We start from the raw sequence: 17650 nt of genomic DNA, 5'->3' as shown, positions 1-17650 counted from the left end.
ATAAAGAGGACCCACAGCAAGCATGTTTCAGAAAACTAACAAGAAATTTTACAAAGCAAGACACACCCACTGTACAATTGATTTTTTAAAATGGATATATATTAGTATGAACTATACAAATTACAAGATTCAAAGCAGTGGTGCAAATGTACTGCAAAATATGCGCAAAGGTAGTGACTTGGATGGAAATCTGTCAGTGCTATAAAAATACATACAAACAAAATAATTTTCCTTTGATAAATCTACAAGGTATAAAATTAAGAGTATTTACATAATTGCCTACTAGATATGTGAAAAATATACCATGCTAGAACAACCTCGTTCCAAAGTTTGAAACATAATTTCTGTCAAACAAAAATATTCTTCATACAATGTATGAACTTATCGATAACTTTCTGGGTATAAAGTTGTTCTTTATGTGACAGTCAGATGAGGATCCCTCTGAATTATATTTTGATTAGAATTTTGTTTCACTGGGTACCTGGAAGAAGACAGAAAGTTCTTGCTTTAAAAGACTTGTTAAGTTCTATCCCTCTTAATAATCATATCTTGTATTTAAGAAGAGGAAATGTGGTCAATCTGATTAAAATTGGGAGCTAGAACTTACCAGAGTCACCAACAAGTTTTTTGTCTTCAGTTTTAATGATCAAATAATACCTTCCACGACTACCTGGTTAACGTAGAACCATGTGATACCATGTTGTAATAGAAGTGTATCTTTCAGAGGCCTAATTTAACTTAACCAAAATAAGAATATAATGTGTTGTAGTAATATATTTCTTCACATTTGTTACAGGGGCCATACAAACTCAAAGGGGCCAAGTGTGCTGGTCAGGGACACTCAGCTTTTACATGAATCACCACTGGTGGCCTAACCACGACTGCTGATTTATCTTCCTCTAAGTAATGCAAAGAGCTCCTGTTAAATATTTCTTTTTTTTAAATATAGGGAAACAGGTACAGGATGGTATTGACTACATTCTGTTTGACAGTTGGTTCTAAAGCTATGATTGGACATCAGATTTAAATTCTGTTCCTATACTTGATCATTTAAAACTTGGTGACAATTCTGAATCCAACAACTGGGCAGAGGGTTTCTGGTAAGGCTCTCTTTGTGGGGGCCTTGGGCAAGGTGCTAGATGTGGGGTTTTCTGGAAAACAGCCCTGGGAAACAGAATCATGGCTCTCCTCTCCCCCACCAGTTCTAATTTTCTGGAATGGCTTTTTCACCTAACCTTTTTCTGTTTGATAAAACTCTTAATAATCATCCAGGCTTATCTTATGCTATACATTGCTTCATTTCTAATTTAAATTCCTTTTTGCTATTCTTCTTAGACCTTTCTTCAAATAAGAGAAATACCACCAGCCACTTCCTGTACTTGAAGACAATCATTAGATTCTTTCCCAGGACCCTCACATCCATTAGTTTTTCACCAAAGGAAACAGCCAGTATATCATAGTGTGCAGAACATAGATCTTGACATCAGACAGATCTTGCTTCAAATCCTGTTGTCAGTTTAGTGTGTGACCTTAAGCAAATTAGTTAAGCTCTCTGAGCCCTTCTAATTTCCTCATTTGTGAAATGAAGATATCTTCTTTGCATATTGTTGTAAAGATTGAGATCATGAATGTAATGCACCTACCATATACTTGCCTTACAGCAGATACCCATTTTGATTTGTAGTTCTGCTTTTCCCAAACTAGAGACAGTCCCTTATAGGAGTGAATATTCTAGAAATGAATATTCTAGAATGAAACGGCACTATCCAGTTAAATGATGATTTGGCAACTCTTTCAAGTAAGGAAGTAAAGGAACCTAACTTTCAGTGCTGGGCTAGGCACTGTCTAGGGGCTTCCCATGCATCTGGGGGTCAGGATGTGTACATTAGCTTCTCAGTTCTATCACAAATTCATCTGTAGATGGAAACAGTAATTCCTTCCCTGCCTCATGGATTGACAAGACCAGAATAAGATCTTTGTTGTAAGTACTTTGAAAACAAAACGTTCTCTCTCTCTGTGCTCAATATTGCACTAAGAGATCGAGTATCACTCTTTTCCATCCTTTGTTTGTACTGGTCTGAGCTTATTTCCCCCCAGAGTCCCTATGAGATTGACGTTGCTTCAGTTTTCTTTCTTTTTTTTTTTTTTTGTTATTGCTTCAGTTTTGTAGGGATGAGGCACAGAGGCTCAAACAGGTGCTGGACTTTCTGCAGTGTGCTGGAAGAGGCCTCACTATTTTTAGGACTATTTTTTTGTCCTAATGTCTAGATACAGGTAAACCTGCTGAGGAATCTTACCTGACATTCCCGATTACGTAATGCTCCATTTGTGTTTATGGTGAAATCAAATTTTGCTTCTTTTTCCTGAAAAACCAGGATGGAAATATGGATTAGGAATATATTTTTCTAATGTTGAAAAATAAAGGGAAATTTAAGAAGCACAGATGGTTGGTTATACAAATGTGAAAGTCGCCAAAAAGCTGGTACCTGACTGGGATTAAACTTCGAAGTACTATAATCTTTCTTCATCAAAATATGCAAAACAGCATCATGGATTGTTAAGAAGAATATTGAGTCCTTGACTTCATCATCAAAAAATTCACACCGTGCCAGCTTCTCAATGAAGTCATCTGAAGAGAGGAAAGAAAGAATAACAGGAAGAAGTAATTGTTTGGCTATGGGTTTCTCCTTGAGGTTGGGGATTTGAACTTACGTTTGCAAATGTGCATTTCACTGATGTTTGGTTAAATGTTTGGGGGTTGCAATGGTACGATACCAGTGTACCATTAGTACAATGTCTTCTGGAACTAAAGGACACCTTTCTAAGAAAGTTACACATATAATGTGTTCATGTAAAAACAAAGAAGGAAAAGGTTCAACTGAGAAAAACTTTTAGGCAGGAGACTTGTGAGTTAATCTCCCTCGTTAATGACTGGAGCATCAAATGTAGCTTATTACTAAAAGCTGAGATTCTGCCAAAATAGAATGTATACTCATGGACCAGTGCCCTGGTTCTGGATTTACTAGTTACTGCTTTAGTCCATTTTCCCAAAGGTGCTGGGTACTATCAGAAAACATCTTCCTTGGCACCGTACATTACCTCTCCAGTCATCTTTGAGGAATTCTATTCTTGTAGGCACTAACCAGCATTGTTTGCACAGATAACCAAATATTACATCATGTCTACTATATGCAAAGCTCTGGCTGGGTAATATGAAGGATCAAAACCTAAGTTAGACATGAATCTTGTCCTGGAGTGAAGGTAGAGCACTTATATACTATCTTAATGAAAGGGAAATTGTTGTAGAATCATAAAGGCAGGAAGCAATCTGATTTTTTTCTTTAATGTTTTTTTGGGGTCTTAAATAATGCCTAGCACAAGGTAGGTCCTCAGATTTTTGAAGAATGAATAAGAGAGGCACAGATCATGTGCTATGGAAATTCAGAGAAAGAAGGGTAAAGGTTGTTTCCTCTTGGCAGGATTCTGGGAAAACTTGATGAAGCAGTTACCGTTTAAAAGAATGCCTAGGATCTGGAGAAAGAAGGATGAAGAGAAGGTATGAAAGGGTGGAGGTGGGAAAGTCTGTTCACAGGCAAACTTTCAATATCGACAAGACCTAGCAGTGTCTGAGGGAGAGGGAGAGAGGAGGGCATTGTGGTTGCCAGAACCCAGGATGCAGGTGGTGTGCACTGAGAGGGAAGGTGATGATCTTAGTTAAGGACCAAGAGGAATGCCAGGCAGCAGAGGCAGCAGGAAAGGACAATCTTAAAAAACCTGGGATGATGGAGAAAGAATAAAATTGTTTAAGAGATTAAAGGGTTACTGAGATTAAGAGAATATTTTTAATTATAAGGAAGCCTTGAAACTAGAGTATATCTGTAGATTTTATGGATAGGAGCCAGTAGAGAGCAAAAAATTAAAGATGCCAATTTCACGTCTCCCTCAATTTCACTTGTCCTCCCCCTCCCTAAAATGCTTTCCCCCAAGATACTGTCAAGGTTGACTCCCTCACTTCATTCCAGTCGCTGCTCAAATGTCGCATTACTGGACATCCTTGATCACCTGTCTAATATAGCACTACCCCTGTGGCTCTGTGTCTCTTAACCCTGTTCTTTTCTTCACAGTGCTTATCATTACCTGAAATATCTTTTTATTTGTTTATTATCGGGCTTTCCCACTAGACTATAAGTTTCATGAGAAAGATTAATGGGATGAGTCAGAAAATGGGATGGGAGAATATTCTAGGCATGGACAAGGACACTGATTAGTTCTTGCAGAGGACTTAGATGAGAACTGATAAGTATCTGGATTAAGACTATAGAAATGGAGAGGAGGAGTGATTCACTAGGGAATATTTATGGTGACTCACTGAATATAGAGGGATGGGGAGGAGAAATTAAAGACGGCTCCAAGGTTTCTACTTTGGGCAACTGGGTGGGTATGTGGTGATGCAGTGATCAAGATAGAAAAGGAGAAGGAGTAGTTTTGGGAGGGAAGGTAATATATTTAGTTTTGAATACATGTATCTTAGGTACTTGGAGGACATCCAGATGGTTGAATACAGGGTCTGCAGCTCAGAAGAAAGGTCTGGGCTGAAGGTGTAGTTAGTGGATTCATTAACCTGTAGACATACTTGCAGTCATAAGCATGCTAAGAGATTGACTTAGAAAGAGTTGATAGAATTAGAACCATAGGGTTTAGGTTTGAACCTTGGGGAAGACCGACTGCGGTGTGGAGAGGAAACAATGTCAGACACTGTGGAGCTCTGAGAGTGGTGGGAAAGGACTCAGAAGAATGGTCTTGCAGAAGTCAGGGAGACAGAGGCTAAAGAAAGGTACCTCAATGCTAAAGTAAGCTCCAAGAGAATGAGGCTGGGCTGCGGGTGGTTGATCTTGACAACCTGGACATCATTGATGACCTTGGCAAGGGCAACCTCATCAGTGAGGTGAAGCAGAAACCAGGTAATTATGGGCCAATGAATCGAGGGAGGTGAGGAAAAGAGAAAACAAGCCTACTTTTCTAGGAAGTTTAGGGTAAACAGTGGTTACATATTCACTCCTTTGCTGCCTGTTAAACTAGGATTCAAATTGTAAAGTTAATTACATATTGACACAACTCAAATATAAATATGCTGTTCCCTAGAGATTTCTATTGGAAATCTACAAATTAGATTTCCTTCTTGGTGATCATAAAAAGTGCCTGTTCTTTGGAGAAGCTGTCTAGATTGAGAGCAGTGAAGAAATTGTCAAAATATAAAAACAAAACAACTTACCATCAGTTCCAACAATATACACATCTACCTGAATCCTGATAAATTCTTGCAAGATCTGTTAAAAAGAAAGTAGATCTTCCTTAGGGAACAGCTTCTCTTGTCAGAATCATAAAGAAAACTATCATAATTATGTCTTAGGGTGATATGTTGCTTTCAGAGCCTTTTACATTTTGAACAGAGACAATAGTATAGAGATACTAAAGTTAATAACAAGGCTCTATCACAAAAAGAAAGAAATCCAAAGGAAAGAACTCTAAGGAAGGATGATGGGAAAATGTTCTGCCTTGACTCACAAGATGAACTCTGATTTAATTTTAAAAGTTTCTTCTATGGGATGATCTTGACTTAGAGCTTTCATCTATATAAAAGTTAAAAAAACCCCATGACCCGTACACATTGTTCTTTTTATTCCTGTCCACAGTGCCTGGAGGTATCTAGCACCAATGAATCTTTATCCGTTTTCCTGGTCTTTAGGCTAAGAACAAAGGCCAGTAGTGATATGAGAAAGGTCATATAAGGTTAAGAAAAGTATCTTGTACTGTTGATCAGTTTAGCGATCATTAATATCACTATTATCATCAGTAAACACTTTTAGAGCCTCTACTGGGCTGAAGTAAGAATTAGGACCTTAAGGAAACCAAGGAAACCTAAGGCAGAGTCCCCATCCTTTGTGCTATACTGCCAAGATCAAAACATAAACTTCTTGTGTATTTTCTCCTCCAAAGCTAAAATAGACAGAAGCAAAGAAAAAGAAAAGGCAAGCAGTCTCAAAAGTTATGTGATGTTTAGATTTTTTTTAAGATAGTTTGAAGGAAATAAAATTGATCCTATTTTTGAATTTTATATCCAGTTCACCTATACTTAACAGATCTTAGGTCAGTTTTTATGTAGGCAGATTTCTATAAAAAAATAAGCAAAAGAGGGGGACTTGGAATTCTTAAATTCTCTTGATATCTGTTTCTGCATTTCTGTTAGAAACTCATTATTTCAGAAATGCTGACGAAACTGTGCAAAGAGCCTGCAACCTGATTGTTACAAGTTCTGTTTTAAAATCACATGTGACATTTATTCTTTTGCATATCTACTTAAAAAAAACCACACATTGTTATATAGTCAAGTGAAATCTCACTGGCTTATGAAAGATGAGGATAAAAACAAAAGGCCACTTTTTTGTTCCACTTTTTCCCAAGACCTCCTCTATTTCAGGACAATTGAGATAAAACACCCACAAGGATTTGAAGGCACTGCAGAATTGGAATTTAATAGGATTATGAGCATTGTTGTCTATAAGCATACATTAGAAATTATATGCAGTCTCATGGGAAATGCACTTTTAAAGAGTTCTCTGAACATGCCCCACCTGCACTCCCTGCATGAAATATTCTAAGATTAAAATTTACTTCTACTTAAGCATGTGTTATCTAAAGGAGCATCCTTCCACAAATACACCTTTTTTACCTTTAGTGACTGATTAGCTGTTTCCATTCAGAAAAAAGAAATTACCATTTTGAGACCCCTCATTGATGAAATGTCAAGAAATGACACTGCTGAAAAGTCAAGAATGAGGCTGTGGAGGTTGATTTTAGGGACCATGATGTTGAAAGGAAGATCAGCATTCCAGTCTATCTGGAAGGGCAGGTCTGTTGTATTGATGGGCTGATCCAGTTCTTCTATATTATCATTGTCCAGCTCTTCGTCAGAATCTTTAAAGCCATCAACAGTACATATATATCCTTTCTGCAAGAGAGGATACTAATATGCATAAGAACTGTGACCAAGAAAAACACTGTGGGCAAAGATGTCACAAAAAAAGAAAACTACAGGCCAATATCGCTGATGAACATAGATGCAAAAATCCTCAACAAAATACTAGCAAACAGAATCCGACAGCACATTAAAAAGATCATACACCGTGATCAAGTGGGGTTTATCCCAGGAATGCAAGGATATTAACAAATATTAACAAATTGAAGGAGAAAAACCATATGATCATCTCAATAGATGCAGAAAAAGCTTTCGACAAAATTCAACACCGATTTATAATAAAAAACCCTCCAGAAAGTAGGCATAGAGGGAACTTACCTCAACATAATAAAGGCCATATATGACAAACCCACAGCCAACATCATTCTGAATGGTAAAAAACTGAGACCATTTCCACTAAGATCAGGAACAAGACAAGGTTACCCACTCTCACCATGCTTATTCAGCATAGTTTTGGAAGTTTTAGCCAGAGCAATCAGAGAAGAAAAAGAAATAAAAGGAATCCAAATGGGAAAAGAAGAAATAAAACTGTCATTGTTTGCAGATGACATGATACTATACATAGAGAATCCTAAAGATGCTACCAGAAAACTACTGGAGCTAATCAATGAATTTGATGAAGTAGCAGGATACAAAATTACTGCCCAGAAGTCTCTTGCATTCCTATACACTAATGATGAAAAATCTGAAAGAGAAATTAAGGAAACACTCCCATTTACCACTGCAACAAAAAGAATAAAATACCTAGGAATAAACCTACCTAAGGAGACAAAAGACCTGTATGCAGAAAACTATAAGATACTGATGAAAGAAATTAAGATGACACAAACAGATGGAGAGATATACCATGTTCTTAGATTGGAAGAATCAACATTGTGAAAATAACTATACTACCGAAAGCAATCTACAGATTCAATGCAATCCCTATCAAACTACCAATGGCATTTTTCACAGAACTAGAACAAAAAATTTCACAATTTGTATGGAAACACAAAAGACCCCAAATAGCCAAAGCAATCTTGAGAAAGAAAAAGGGAGCTGGAGGAATCAGGCTCCCTGACTTCAGACTATACTACAATGCTACAGTAGTCAAGACAGTATAGTACTGGGCTTCCCTGGTAGCGCAGTGGTTAAGAATCTGCCTACCAATGCAGGGACCATGGTTCGAGCCCTGGTCCGGGAAGATTCCACATGCCACAGAGCAACTAAGCCCACATGCTGCAACTACTGAAGCCTGCGTGCCTAGAGCCTGTGCTCCGCAACAACAGAAGCCACCACAATGAGAAGCCTGCACACTGCAATGAAGAGTAGCCCCTGCTCGCTGCAGCCGAAGAAAAGCCCGCACGCAGCAACGAAGACCCAACGCAGCCAAAAATAAACAAATAAAAGAAAAAAGACAGTATGGTACTGGCACAAAAACAGAAATATAGATTAATGGAACAGGATAGAAAGCCCAGAGATAAACCCGTTCACATATGGTCACCTTATCTTTGATACAGGAGGCAAGAATATACAATGGAGAAAACACAGCCTCTTCAATAAATGGTGCTGGGAAAACTGGACAGCTACATGTAAAGGAATGAAATTAGAACACTCCCTAACACCATACACAAAAATAAACTCAAAATGGATTAAAGACTTAAATGTAAGGCCAGACACTATAAAACTGTTAGAGGAAAACATAGGCAGAACACTCTGTGACATAAATCACAGCAAGATCCTTTTTGACCCACCTCCTAGAGAAATGGAAATAAAAACAAAAATAAACAAATGGGACCTAATGAAACTTAAAAGCTTTTACACAGCAAAGGAAACCATAAAGAGGTCGAAAAGACAACCCTCAGAATGGGAGAAAATATTTGCAAATGAAGCAACTGACAAAGGATTATTAATCTCCAAAATATACAAGCAGCTCATGCAGCTGAATATCAAAAAAACCAACAACCCAATCCAAATATGGGCAGAAGACCTAAATAGACATTTCTCCAAAGAAGACATACAGATTGCCAACAAACACATGAAAGGATGTTCAACATCACTAATCATTAGAGAAATGCAAATCAAAACTACAATGAGGTTATCACCTCACACCAGTCAGAATGGGCTTCATCAGAAAATCTACAAACAATAAATGCTGGAGAGGGTGTGGAGAAAAGGGAACCCTCTTGCACTTTGGTGAGAATGTAAATTAATACATTCACTATGGAGAACAGTATGGAGGTTCCTTAAAAAACTAAAAATAGACCTACCATATGACCCAGCAATCCCACTACTCCGCATATACCCTGAGTAAACCATAATTCAAAAAGAGTCAGGTACCACAATGTTCATTGCAGCTCTATTTACAATAGTCAGGACATGGAAGCAACCTAAGTGTCCATCGACAGATGAATGGCTAAAGAAGATGTGACACATATATACAATGAAATATTATTCAGCCATAAAAAGAAAGGAAATTGAGTTATTTGTAGTGAGGTGGATGGACCTAGAGACTGTCATACAGAGTGAAGTAAGTCAGAAAGAGAAAAACAAATACCGTATGCTAACACATATATATGGAATCTAAAAAAAAAAAAGTTCTGAAGAACCTAGGGGCAGGACAGGAATAAAGATGTGACATAGAGAATGGACTTGAGGATATGGGGAGGGGAAAGGGTAAGCTGGGAAGAAGTGAGAGAGTGGCATGGACATACATACACTACCAAGTGTAAAATAGATAGCTAGTGGGAAGCAGCCGCATAGCACAGGGAGATAAGCTTGGTGCTTTGTGTCCACCTGGGCGGGGGGGGCAGATAGGGAGGGTGGGAGGATAGGGAGGGTGGGATGGAGATGCAAGAGGGAAGGGGATATGGGGATATATGTATACGTATAGCTGATTCACTTTGTTATAAAGCAACAACTTACACACCATTGTAAAGCAAATATACTCCACTAAAGATGTTAAACAAAACACTGTATGTCAAGGATAAGTAGTGAATTTCTGAAGCATAGATTCAGAGTTGGGTCAATTGATGGGATTGTAAACTGTTTTATTTGGAGAATAAAAAATTTCTTAGGGGCTTCCCTGGTGGCGCAGTGGTTGAGAGTCCGCCTGCCGATGCAGGGGACACGGGTTCCTTCGTACCCCGGTCTGGGAAGATCTCACATGCTGCGGAGCGGCTGGGTCTGTGAGCCATGGCTGTTGAGCCTGCGCGTCCGGAGCCTGTGCTCCGCAACGGGAGAGGCCACAACAGTGAGAGGCCCACATACCGTAAAAAAAAAATTTCTTAGGAGAATACAATTTTAAGGACACCCTTAAAAACATGACACTAATTGACACACAAAGTACCTTGTTTATCCGGCATTTCATTTAAAGGAATGGAACCAACCTCTTGAACTACATTTTACTAAGCTTTTAGGTATAATATGCAGAAATGTGGGCAAGAAGCTTACCAGTGTCACTTGCAACAGGCCTTTCTTCTGCAGTTTTCGGATTTTCTTCAAAGCTTTGTTGCGCTTGCGAAGAATTCGAAGTGGACTAAAGCCAACCTGAGAAGCCCATTGCTGTGTTACAAGAATGCTGAATATTCTGCTACTTATATAGCATAATTCTAGTTAATAGCATAATTCTACTTATATAGCATAATTAAGTGGGATGGGTTGAGGGATTGGGGCACATAAAGCAGATATTTGAAATAAAATTTACAAGTGGTCCAAACATCATCATTGAGAGCATTGTATCCGACCTATGGTCTGCCCAGCCTGTATGCAGTTAACATTCAAAAACCTCTGTACCATCCAGGTTTTATCCCTAAAGTATCCATTAATGGGTCTAAATTCTATTGGAAGTTTTTGTTTTTGGCCCACACAACCCTTAGGGAATTTTATTTTATTTTATTTTTTCTATTTGTTGAATATGAGTGGCATCTAATTAGTATCCTGCTTCTAGATACTTTTTATTCTATTAAAATTTGTATGATTATATTTTATAATATCTACTATTATATATCTTATTTTATACTTTTAGTATTAGATCTGAGGGTAAGGTTCATTTTTCCCCTTTCCAAAACAAATGTGTTCTTATTGTGGTAATATTTAGCTCCAGAGTAATAAGTAAGGAGGATCAAATTATGTAATAAAAAACATCATTGACAAAAAAATGTAGTGAGATGGAAAGATAAGTGAAAAGGACAGTATCTAAAGCCAGATAGACAGTATGATCCCATTTTTGTAAAAAAAATAAAAATTGTTGGGTAGAAAGATATTTGATGCATAACAAATGAGTAAAAATAGTTAGGGTTTAAGGCAGAAGCTCTGTGCAAGGTACAGAGTGGACCAGAAGGCATGTGAAAGAGTGAGTGCTGAGCTTTTGTTTCTTAACCTTAAAGTCTGCTTCTTTGTCAGCTTCTCTCCAGTCCACCAGGGACACTAGTTGTTATTTAGTGTTAAATATTCATTTATATTTATTCATTTCACTTATAAGTATTCATTTGCTATCCTGAATCTCTTCAAGGATGCAGTCAAATATTAAGGACTCGTGTTGTTTCTGAAGTTGATTCCCAAAGAAAATCTGTAGGAGATCATCTGATATAAACCAGCAGCCCAAAATCTTGTGGTAAATCTTTTTACTTTACAGCAGAATTTAATAAAAAGGGGCTCTATATTGGACCTTATACAAAAAGTCTCAGGCTTCCCTGGTGGCGCAGTGGTTGAGAGTCCACCTGCCGATGCAGGGGACACGGGTTCGTGCCCCAGTCCGGGAATATTCCACATGCCACGGAGCGGCTGGGCCTGTGAGCCATGGCCGCTGAGCCTGCATGTCCGGAGCCTGTGCTCCGCAACGGGAGAGGCCACAATAGTGAGAGGCCTGCGTACGGCCAAAAAAAAAAAAAAAAAGGTCTCATTTCCCAACATGTTAATGGACCCCTTATAATGTAGTTCCACCTGCCCTGGGACACAGGATACAAAAACACAAACACAACCCAGCCTTAACATATGTGAAATGAATGACACTCCTGTTACAGAACAAGCATTTCTTTCCTAGATATTCAGTGGAATTTAAAAACATTAATAACCCCAAACCTTACAGCATCGATAAGTTTCTGCTTAAAGAAACTAATGTTGGCAAAGTAAATAGGAGATGGACATCTGAAAATCTTCACACCGTCTGGTTCATACATCTGTAAGGCAGAGAAGTCATAGTAGATGGTGCCCATTAGATTTATATTAATATCATTTAGCCAATCAAAGAGAAAAATTGAGTTTTCCTTACTTCAGAGTAATCTTTTCTATTCTTATAGATGTTGCTCCTGCCAACATTAGCCAGCGTGCTGCACTTAGGACTGTAGGGAAAAATCAACACCAAGTGAATCATTCATGCATATACGTTAGGCCTATGAGGCTAACGTCGATGTTTTCCCAGCATTCCAAAGCAGGCTTACTTTTCCAAATTTTAAAGGTTGGGGAATCCTCACGCCATCATGCCCTGGAGGGCAAACACCTTCTTTGACTGACCCTCCCACAGCTCCTGGAACCGTACCTCTCCTCCCATTTACCACATCCAGTTTACAAAGCACTTCCATATGCTTTGCCATTTTGATTCTGAATATCAGTTAGTGGGTGAAATAAGGCAGATACAGTCACCTTGTTGTATGGATAAGGACATGGAGAAGTATCATGATTTGCCTATGACCACTCAGTTTGTCTCTGTGTTTGATGGGTCCCCAAGAAATGAATGAAAATATGAGTGAATAAACAAGTGCAGGAACATTTCAATGTAAATGTGTTCCGTCAGTCCAGGATCAACCTTAACTATGATAATACCTTCTGTTCTAGAACACCTTAGATCCCAACAAGCCTTATCTCTCTGTCATGCCATGTAATCCAACATAGGCTGAGTGACCACATGGTGGTGACATTACATGGCAGAGATTTAAGAATCCAAAGATGTTTGGACTGGAATTCTGTTAAAAATCAAGAATTCTAAGTAGCTTTTGTGGCATTTTGGGATGAGGGGGGCCTTTGAGAAGTTCTCTAATCCAGCTCCTTGATTTTCAGGTGGGAGCCCAATCTAACAACCCATCCAGAGGAACAACAACACTCCCCCAGACACGGAGAATCTCAGAATCTTCTCAGAAACACTTTCCCATGTTTAACAAGTCTGAGACAAAGACAGTAAACCTGCTCAGAATAGAATTACCACCAGTTTACAGCTGGGCAAACAGACTCAGAGATTTATGATTTCTTTGAATTGGTGTCAAAGCAGGGAGCAGACCAATAACTGGTGGGATCTGGCTGATGCTTAAGGTTGGGCCATTCTTTCACCCTCAGGCCTTGGGGTGAGGCAGAACAGATTGGCCAATCTTCTCTTCCTTTTTTTTTTTTCTTGCTACACGGCACAGCATGTGGGATCTTAGTTACCCACCAGGGATAAACCCTCGCCCCCTGCAGTGGAAACGTGGAGTCTTAACCACTGGACCACCAGGGAAATCCCAGGCTTAGCCAATCTTGATAGATTTGCATACCTATCCACTAAACTGCTTTTCCCTTAACAAGTGACAGGATTTTTTCTCCTCCGACCTGGGCAGGTCAAAGCCTGCAAGGATGCAGACCACAATGAGCACTTACAACTGGGTCCTGAAGACGATAGTCAGGAGCTGAAGCGCCACACTAGCAGCCAGGCCTAAACCGAGGCCCAGGACAACGGCAAAGATGAAGGTCATGACCCAAATTAGCTGTCAAAAGAAGGCAACACATACACCACCGTTTACTCTCATTTAAGTACAGTGTCCTAGGTCCAGAGCTATAAGAAAGCATGAACTTCTAGGGCCCAAAGCAGAAGTTGGGAGTGCACAGCAGAAGGGACCTGCCTTGAGGTCATTTCTGCTGGCTCGGGTTCTGAGCTGCAGAAACACAAGCAAATCTTTTCAAAAATCCCAAGCGAGTGTATCCATTTCTAATCCCATCCCTGAGCCAGTTAAGGAAATGATCGAATCTGTTACAGCGAAAATTCCAGAACCAGCTGCTCTTTGTCAAAATCAGCAAATTAATTGGTAGAGCCTGGACTAATTTCTTACTTTTGGTCCTCTGATTTAATTAAAGGCTACTGTCTCTACCAGACTCATAGCATGCCAAAAAAGTGTTAAAATCCCTGACACTGATCTATCAGCAGCAAAACTAAACCAAGTGTGGTTTATTACTTTATGCTTGTTAAGTACCATAAGCTATGTTAACAAGCCTTTTTACACCACAGACCTTGACCCTGATATAATTAGGGACATGGGCTTCTCATTGTAAGGCATGCTGAGAGCGAGGGGAGCCTTTATAGAGTGTTTCCAAAAAAGGAACGTTCAGAATTTTTCTTCACAGATTCTCTGGAAACTAACATATGATGTAATGAAGAACAGAAGCAATGCATACCCTAAGATTCAGAGAGTTTCTGTGGTGTTAGAGGTGACTTCAAGAAGTTTTAGAACAGATCTAAGAAGTTCTCTCCTTGTGTTTCATGGACCATTGCCTACTTGTAAGTAGCTCATCCTTTTACATTAAAATCCCAGAGAATAATCATTAGAGTATGTAGTTTCAGGATAGCAAATAAACTCAGGTTATTTGAACAGACAGATAGAAACAAAATTTCACTTTGTTTGCAATATAAATATGCATTTTACATCAGCATTAAAATGTCATTCTGATTCCTCTCTTTCAAATACCATCGCCTCTACTTACACAATCATACTTATCCTTTCGCCACAATCTTCGTATTTCTGTGAACTGCATCAGCATTCCTTTCAAGTTTCCAAGGGCTAAAGCTGCCAGGACAGACTGTGAAAACATAAAGAGCAGATGTACTTTGAGATAATCCAATAACCATAGAGAAGCAAAGGTGAAGGTTGTAAATAAGTGAGTCCTTTCCAGGGCCTCAAGGCCTATCAAAGGATACACCCTTTTCTGGTGTGCAATGCCATGCACGATACACCAGACCCGGGACTGTGAGCTGTCCCCAGCCATGATTTTGTCCCCACCACAGTGACAGGGACATGCCATAGATGATCTGATAGCATTTACTCGCCTGTACCTTGGGTCAGAGAAAGGCAGATCTGAAGACCTATGACCAAAAGAAATTCTTCCCAAGCAGAGGTGGTCTAGTGTATGTCTATTTACTGTAGGTAGGGAGAGGGGGTTGCTCTTTGTTTAAAAAAAAAACTTGGGGGGACTTCCCTGGTGGTCCAGTGGTTAAGACTTTGCCTTCCAATGCAGGGGGTGCGGGTTCCATCCCTGGTCGGGGAGATAAGATCATGCCTCGCCGCCAAAAATCCGAAACGTAAAACATAAGCAATATTGTAACGAATTCAATAAAGACTTTAATAATGGTCCCCATCAAAAAAATCTTTTTTTAAAAAAAAAAGAAACTTGGGGAGCTTGGGGTCTTGGAATCAGAATTCAAACCTTGGATGATGATCAGTGATCATGTGATTTAGTAAGAGGAAGCCGAAGATCACAGAGAGGTTCGCAAAGATTTGACGCCGACTCTCTGGGACAGTGTGAACCTTATCTGTCTTGTTCCCTACTAGATCCCCAGAACCTACTGTGGTAAATGCACGTGTTGGGGGGGGGGGCTTCGTAATTATTCAGCGAATGAGTAGGTGAACTAGTGAGTGGAAGAGGCAGTAACACAGCCTCCTTTAAGAAGCCTGATGGTGATACTGCTGAACAGTAGAGTCACGAAGAGGGGTCTGGGTGGTCAGCTAAGCTCAAGTTTTTGTTTCGTGGCATGGCAAAATGAGATAATTTGTCTTGCAGGAATTATGATAATTAAGGTGAAAAATGCTGAATGGCACCCTCTCTTCCTTATTTGGGTTTTAACACAATGGTAGGAACAGGCCCCCAACCCCTGCCCCCAATTCAGCTGTTCGATTCTGAATGGACTATGGCATTTGTATACTGGCTACTTTCACACCGTAAAAGAAATGTACAAAGAAAAACCAAACACAGTTTGTGTTTTCCTATCTCAAATATAGTTTAACTGATCTAGACATTTTTTATTTTCACAAGTTATGTTTATAATTTAATGCCTGACTAGCTCATTTACTCACTGTGAGAATACAGGTTGTTGTTTAGAAGACTAAATATTGTCTTAAGTGACTTTAAAAAGGAAATTACACACAAATGCACACCAGTTAAAAAATGGGGGAAACTGGATAAAGTCTGTAATCTGGTTAACAGTACTGTACCGATATCAATGTACTCATTTTGATACTGTAGTGTAGCTGTGTAGATGCCCTGCCCCCCTGCCATGGTAGCTGCGTGAAAGGTTCGCAGTACTCTGTACAATAAGCCTGCTGCTTTGGGGGACTTTACTATAAAACACGTCAAGTACTACCTGCAGAAGAGACATATTTTTTCTTTTCATTAGGCATTATTTACCACCTGGTCAGTATTCCATGGAAAAACAACTTGAAAATGGGTAAACAACATATATATGTATAACCGAATCACTTTGCTGTACACTTGAAACTAATACAACGTTATAAATTATACTTCAATTTAAATTTTTTTAAAAATTAAAAAAAAATTGAAACAATTTACAGTGAAATATATACACAATAGAGCCCTTTAAAGAAAAATAAAGATTACAGAGCCCTGAGAAGCCATAGACAGGAAAAGGGGAATCATTTTACCAGGAACCAGGTATCCATACTGTAATTGCTACAAAGGATTAATTGTAAACAAAATGCTTAGAACTCTGCTGATGCTTAGTAAGCGCTCAAGGGACGTTCATTCTTAGCTATCATGAAGGGTTATTTTGTCCTTATATGATAAAAAGAAGTAGACCAGTTATTCAGATGAAACAAAAACATTACAGACACAATGGTCTAAGAAGGAATTGTCACATGGTTCCTTTACAAAGTAGGGCCTTTGATTAGCATCCTGGACAGCGTCACTGGTGTGGTTTATTCACGAAAGAGATAGGATTTTAAACGGCAATTGTTTTTTTAGTTTCTCCCAAGTGAAGTGGGTGAGGTAGAGCCCAGGGATACACATGGGAGGAAGCACACGGGGCAGAATTCTCTATTTCGGGGAGCTGTGTATGCCTTTATTTTTATTGAGATATACATTCTTACACACGTTATTTCTTTGGTGGTGACTTTTTGACCCATTTTATGCCATTCCTCTGGAAATCAGTAGGTTAGCATAGGAAGAACGCATAATTTTAGCAAAGAGTACTGTGCACTGCTTGGCCACATTCGGGATAACTGCACTGGGACTCCAGAAACCTTGGACAAAACTCATGGTCCGGCAACCAATCAACAAGGAAAAAGGCTTAGATAACAACCAACAGACTTTGGTGGGCTGTGTCCTATCTCTATGTCCTTCGTAGTCAGAGGTATAATAGAATGTTTGTAGAATAAGAATAACAAAAACAATAATAATCTTTACAATAAAGGCTAGCATTGGGACTTCCCTGGTGGCGCAGTGGATAGGAATCCGCCTGCCAATGAGGGGAACACGGGTACGATCTTTGGACCGGGAAGATCCCACATGCCGCGGAGCAACTAGGCCTGTGCGCCACAACTACTGAGCCTGCGCTCTAGAGCCTGCGAGCCACAACTACTGAGCCTGTATGCCGCAACTACT

The 17650-nt window shown here is 39.3% G+C and overlaps 1 protein-coding gene across 1 annotated transcript in view; it reads right to left on the bottom strand.

Annotated features, from left to right (window-relative positions):
• Positions 1-457: 457 nt before the first annotated feature.
• Positions 458-17650, bottom strand: part of SLC26A3 (solute carrier family 26 member 3) — a 29222-nt gene continuing 12029 nt past the window's right edge. The window contains exons 11-20 of the mRNA XM_065883664.1: positions 14741-14836; positions 13643-13749; positions 12288-12357; positions 12103-12195; positions 10469-10564; positions 6776-7009; positions 5273-5327; positions 2487-2629; positions 2298-2363; positions 458-481 (exon numbers count right to left, since the gene is read on the bottom strand). Of these exons, the coding sequence (XP_065739736.1) occupies positions 458-481; positions 2298-2363; positions 2487-2629; positions 5273-5327; positions 6776-7009; positions 10469-10564; positions 12103-12195; positions 12288-12357; positions 13643-13749; positions 14741-14836 (984 nt within the window). The remainder of the gene's footprint in view (positions 482-2297; positions 2364-2486; positions 2630-5272; positions 5328-6775; positions 7010-10468; positions 10565-12102; positions 12196-12287; positions 12358-13642; positions 13750-14740; positions 14837-17650) is intronic.

Source organism: Phocoena phocoena, chromosome 9 (genome assembly GCF_963924675.1).
Source record: "Phocoena phocoena chromosome 9, mPhoPho1.1, whole genome shotgun sequence".
Classification (NCBI taxonomy): Eukaryota; Metazoa; Chordata; class Mammalia; order Artiodactyla; family Phocoenidae; genus Phocoena; species Phocoena phocoena.
The sequence above is the reverse complement of the archived record's forward strand: the minus strand, read 5'-3'. Positions and strand labels throughout refer to the sequence as shown.